General features: G+C 47.9%; 1 protein-coding gene across 1 annotated transcript; it reads right to left on the bottom strand.

Annotated features, from left to right (window-relative positions):
• Positions 1-75: 75 nt before the first annotated feature.
• LOC144739280 (kinesin-like protein KIF28) lies at positions 76-5,148 on the bottom strand (the record flags this gene model as incomplete). The annotated part of the gene is given in 16 exon segments (XM_078622251.1): positions 76-211; positions 329-452; positions 1,056-1,116; positions 1,201-1,291; positions 1,654-1,775; positions 1,857-1,999; positions 2,085-2,152; positions 2,495-2,606; positions 2,690-2,844; positions 3,544-3,651; positions 3,717-3,836; positions 3,937-3,972; positions 4,104-4,289; positions 4,461-4,552; positions 4,555-4,651; positions 5,074-5,148. Coding segments are annotated over 16 exon segments (1,726 nt in total), but the record flags the coding sequence as incomplete, so codon positions are not given.
• Between the last annotated feature and the right edge of the window lie 852 nt (positions 5,149-6,000).

Below are 6,000 nucleotides of genomic sequence, written 5' to 3'. Positions count from 1 at the left end.
CCCACCCGGAAAAATAACCCTCTCTGACTTCCAGCGACCCCCCCACCAACACCCCCTCCCCCGCTCCCTGCTCACCCAGGCGGATGCCCTCGGCAGCAGCCAGTTCAGACTGGAAGTAGTCGTAGTCGTAGCGGCTCCAGTCGTCCGCACCCCTCTCAGACGGGAAACCGATGAACAGGTAGGTGCAGTTGGACCCGAGGATGAGTCGGTCCTAGAAGGAGAGGAAGAACACCTAGTGTGAGAAAGTGACACGTGTGTGTGTGTGTGTGTGTGTGTGTGTGTGTGTGTGTGTGTGTGTGTGTGTGTGTGTGTGTGAGACGGGACCCACCAGGTGCTGCAGGCTAGTTGTCTGAGAGACGGCGCTGCCATTGACAATGACCTTTGACCCCATCAGCGGGGTCAGTGTTACTCGGCGTTGTGCATTCTTGATCACAGCGTGACGTTCCTGAATCCTGACGCGCGTACGGACGGTGACAACACACACAGATTTAAAATGTAAAATAAACATTTGATTCAATTCTTCAGGACATCGGGTGGACAGAATATTGTAATGTATATTATAATGTATATTTTATACAAAATATGGAGACGGAAGATGAAGACGAGATGAGGAGCTCGCGAGAGACGAGAGAAACGCTCGCTGAGATATGTCGACGTGGGTCTGCGACTGGGCCCGTCACCGCCAGGAATTAAAAAATTTAAAATATAAAAATGGTATTTTAATAATTAGCAAATATTTTTGATTAAATTTAAAAAATAAAATTAAAAATAATAATAATAAAATAAATAAGATGCAAGAGCAAGATAATAAGGAATTTAAACCAGTAAAGAGCATCAGACAAATAGAAAACGGACAAGACCTAACACCCCCCCCCCCAAAAAAAAAAAAAAAAAAAGCGAGTCTTATCTCCTTGGGCAAGTCGTTCCACAGTCAGGCCTGATGGCAAAAGCCTGTTCACCTTCGTTTTTTAGCCGTGACTTTGGAACGACTGCGACTGGGCTCGTAGGGCGTCAACATCTCTTTTGCTTGGGGTGAGACCTGCTCATGAACTTACCCTAAGCCCTTCACAGAGATGGATGTAGGGGAGGAGTCACAGAGACCAACGTCCCACTCACCTGCAGGACGACAACAGACACACCAAGAGTTGAAATAAACAGTCAGAGAGAGAGAGAGAGAGAGAGAGGTGAGGACAGACTCACCCTCCTGGATGAAAAGCTTGACCACCCCTGAGAGCTGTGTGTCCTCGTTGATGTTCAAGATGTAGGGATGCATCTGCATCATCCTCCTCTCCTGAGGTCAACCACAGAGCTTGGACAGATGAGTGTGTGCGTACGTGTGTACTTATGTTTTAGGTTTGTTACTTTGGAATTCACGTTTACATGTAGCAAAAACAACGTGAATTAACTCACACTCGTATTCTTAATTTGATGGTGATTTTTATATAGCAGTGATATTTATTTATGATTTTTATTTTTTATGTCGTAATCAGGTATTTCTATGTTTTTTTGTAGTTGTTTGTGATGGATTATTTGAGTTTTTCATTTTACTTATCTTTTTTTAAATCAACAGTTTTCTTTCTTTTTTGTATTTTTTTTTTTTCAGTCTATGCAACTTTCTTTATGGTGCAAATAAAACAAAAACACAAAACAAACCTGTGTGATGTTGGCGTACTGTTGCTCCCAGTCCTTTAGCGCCTCCTGCAGGTGTTGTTCCCACAGCGTCTGAATGGCTCTGATCTGGAGCTCATTGTGCGTCAGCAGTTGGCGAAGCTCCCCTGGACACACACACACCAACAGGCTGAAGGCTCACACGCTCACACACACACACACACACACACTCCTCCCCCGTGTCTCACTGCTCTCGTCGTGAGCTCTGCGTCCCTCCTGGCTGAGCCGACTCAGTCGTTGCAGCAGTCTGGCGTTCTCGGCCTTCAGCTCTTTGACCAGGCGCTCGGTGGGGCTCTCATTCACCACGGCGCGGTTCTGGATGTGCTTCGCCCTGAAGATGTGGGCGGTGGGTGCATCAGCGGGGAAGGACGTCGAGGTAACAGACACCAAACCAATGGGTGACTTCTGTTTCGTACCTGTCAGCATAACGCAGGGTTGACAGAGACTCCTCGTAGCAGATATCAGCCGGGCTCAGCGTGGCGATCTGGAGAATGACAGAAACATCAGACAGCATGCGATGAATGTTTGGCCCCCGTGTTCTTTGACCATCATTTGGTCTCGAAGGACTCTGGTTCCTCCTGCAGCGGCCATGAATCAGTGGACGACGTGTTATCAGATTTTTTATCAACTTGTCTGTACAAGTACATACAGCACCGACTGGGGAGGGACCTTTTCCCCACCCTGACTGAGGCTTTAGGACAGAGAAGGCGTTTGGCTCCACAGATGAAATGGAGTTGAACCACAGGTTCAGTGCGGTGATGATCTGACGTCATAGACGTTGTACCGTCTGCGGGAAATACATGTAGGTGGCCGTTTCCGTGGTTACCATCACAGTGCGACTGTTTCCTCCCAGAGCCGACTGCAGCAGCTTGGTGAGGACTGAGTCTCTGTAGGGAATGTGGACCACTCTCTTCCCGACTGCCACATCAGCAAGAGTGCTGGAGAAGGTCAGAGGACGCCATGATCAGAGGATCAGAGGAAGCAAACACACACACACACACGAGCAAACGCCCCAGCGGACCTGATGACGTTGCCCAGAGTGGTGAGGCTCAAATTGATGGCGGTGCCCTCTTTGAGGCGGTCGGCCTCCGACCCTGACGACCTCTGGCGCTCACTGCCGGCCAGGTCCACCAGGTTAATGTTGGACTGCTTTGTGGTGCTCTCTTTGGAGAAGATCTGACAGGAGATGACATCACAGATTTCACCTTTTCATTTCCCGGTACCCACTTGTTTGCACTTAACTTTGCTCCATTCTTGTTCGTCATGGACTAAACACACCGAATATACAACAGGCTATTGGTTTAGCTGCAGCATTGTTATTTTCTCTGCTCATCAAAACCACCTGGCATCAGGGACATCCTCCTTGTGCCAGGTGTACCGTGACGATCATGTTTGTAGGATCGTGTCGTCCTCTGGACGACGTACGATCAATAATCGGTGTCAGACGACAACATCAGAAGTCTTCCTGGATTCCTCAACACGTGCGTCAAAGTCTGGACACGTCGTTATTGTCATTTCCTGTCTCTGATGACGGTAAAATATGAAACATTGAAGACTCTGGTATGATAATCCTGCATTTCCCACCTGGTAAATGGTTAGTTCATTTAAGTTAGGGGTTCAATGTGGTGACAGACAGAACTGTGCATATATGGATCAGATTTGACCTATGACCTCTGTGCAAGGAGGGCAGATGGACCCGGAGTGTGTGTCAGGTCTTTAAGTTGTGTGTTCTCTTGCTGTTTCATTCTTTTGTACACCTCGGTCCCATTTATGGTACAGAACTCACTGCCTCTCACACCGGGATGGCTCCTTCTGAGTCTGCCTGTGGTTTTCAGCTGCTGTAGCGGGGCGTAACGTTTGGACTGTAGCCGGTACCTGTTTGAGCTGGAGGATAATCAGCATGTGTGAGCGGCTGCTGTTGGCGTTCATGTGTGTGGCAGCGGTGGTGCGAGTCCTCGTCCCCTGTTCCATCAGCTGCTCCACCTACGTTTGGAGGTTCACGCCCGTCACACAACGTTTATGTGTTCCTGAAGTCCACCTGGATCTACCTGCGGTGTGCTGTCGCAGGGGACGGTCCGCAGCCCCTCCACGTAGAAACCTCTCTGCTGCTCCTCTCGCACTCTGAGCCCCCCCGGAGTACGAGAAACACGGGACAGCAGGTCAACCACCTGTACATGTAAAAGAATCAACACTGACAACTTTGAAAGACCGAACAGACGTGATGACCGTGAAACAGACGAGAAATAATGCTGAGTCAGCTTGATTCACCTGCTCATTGTAAATCTCCAACATACTGAAGAACACCTGTGTAAACAACACACACACACACACATATGCTCAGCACAGTTCTTGTAGTAAAGGGTTTCCTCATTTTTGGTCCTCATAAGGGAACAGGTGTCACACACACACACACACACACACACACACACACACACCTGGCATTGTCTTGTGTCCTGGTTGTCTCTGATGGCCTGAAACGGTTGCTCACAGAGTTTTGGAACCAGCCCTTTATTGGGTCCGTAGCCCATCATGGAGTAACTCTTCCCTGAGCCGGTTTGTCCGTACGCCAGCAGCGTAGCGTTGTAAACCCTGCCGACATGGGCGACAGTGTCACACAGCCTCTATGTGAGCGTGAAGAACATGGACGCCGACAGTTTGCTACCTGCAGCGCGTTCTCCAGTATTCCCCTCTCCCAGGTCCTGGAACACACAGTCCTGCAGGAGAATGTTTGTGCTGTGTAAATGTGCTGTGTTTATCATAACGTTGTAGGTTCTAGGAGGACTCGCGCTGACCTGGTCGGCATATCTCCCCCCCGCTTCCTCAGGGACAAAGACACCACTGGGGTCCTGTGTGAAGCCGCTGTGGGACCAGTACGCGTAGTCAAGGAGAATGTGCGACGGGACTGAGAGTCACGTGGGTCCTGGATGGTGATGGAGCTGGTCACCATGGAGATGATGCAGCGGCTGCCCGCATCCCTTTCTCTCTATTGGTGGGAGGAGAAGTGGGATGGGCATTGTCCATCAAGTGGGGAGGTTAATTTAAGTGTTATTACACATTCCATCGACAGATTGGATTTTCCTGACGTACGTTCACTGAAACCGTTAAGTAAGTGAAGTTGTCACTACCACATGATTGTGTCAGGGATCAGTTGACGTAAGTCTGATCTGGTCTCCTCACAAAACAAGTTTGATACTGTTTTGACTTTTTCCTCACTTTTGGTAAAATATTTCCAATCGTTCTGTTTGACTCACAGCGCTGTGTCACTTTGACTGCCAGCGGTGATACTTCTAGAAGTCGGAACACAATCAGTTTGCTTGTAAACCAGCTGTAAAGTGGACACAAGTCAAACCTGGTGAATACATCACTTACTTCATCACTAACAACATCAAACAGCTGCACACTGACCTTGTTGAACGGTCGGACTCTGACGGCCACTTTGACACAGTCTCTCCTGTGCATGTCTGACGCTGACGCCCTCATACAGCAGTGGACTGATATCTCTCACACACACACACACAGTGTCCAGTTACCTGACATGGACCCATGAGGACAGCAGACCACCTGCTGACCGAGGCCTGACGTCCTTTTTATTTTCTTGAAGAACAACGTGCAGTGAAGTATCAGCAGCAGTAACAGAAGCATCATCTTGTTCTTCGTTGTCATTCATCCCTTACCAATCTGTTGGATGAAACACCTTCTCTTCATAAAAACACACTGGAGATAAACCGGTTTCACTTTCACCTCTTCTCCCGGTGAATTATTCAGGAGAGACAGAACCCTGAGAAACACGAGACACGTTCGCCTGAAGCATGTCTGATATTTAGACAAGATGTTTGTTTGCTCCCTGGCACCGACTTGGTGGAGGATGATTATTAGAAACTACTTTTACTGGTCAACACAAACATGCTCTAAAGAGGCAGTGAGACTCGACAGCAGACGTGTTCAAGCTGTAACATGTTTATCAAAGAGCAGTCATCAAAAATACGACGTTCTACATACATTCATCAGAAAATAACCTCTGTGTCTGTTCGTCAGCGATGTCATGAACCGTCTGTTCCCTCGTCCACGATATACAGCATTTACTGTACATGACAAACTAAACTCTTGAGTGAATACGTCCACCTCCAGTGGACTCCCAAAACAGGTTCAATCATAAGACTCCATTTAAAATGCACTGAAAACCTCAAACATAATTCTTTAGGATTATTTTATTAACTTTATTTGGAACATAGCAAAAATGGCTATATACAAAATAACTGGTAGAAATCTCCACTGGGGCGCGCGCTCTTCTTCTTAAACAGAAAAAAAAAGCCGGCCTCATGATCTTAAACG

The sequence above is a fragment of the Lampetra planeri genome, unplaced genomic scaffold (genome assembly GCF_965212315.1).
Source record: "Lampetra planeri unplaced genomic scaffold, kcLamPlan1.2.h2 scaffold_1405, whole genome shotgun sequence".
NCBI lineage: Eukaryota > Metazoa > Chordata > Hyperoartia > Petromyzontiformes > Petromyzontidae > Lampetra > Lampetra planeri.
The sequence above is the reverse complement of the archived record's forward strand: the minus strand, read 5'-3'. Positions and strand labels throughout refer to the sequence as shown.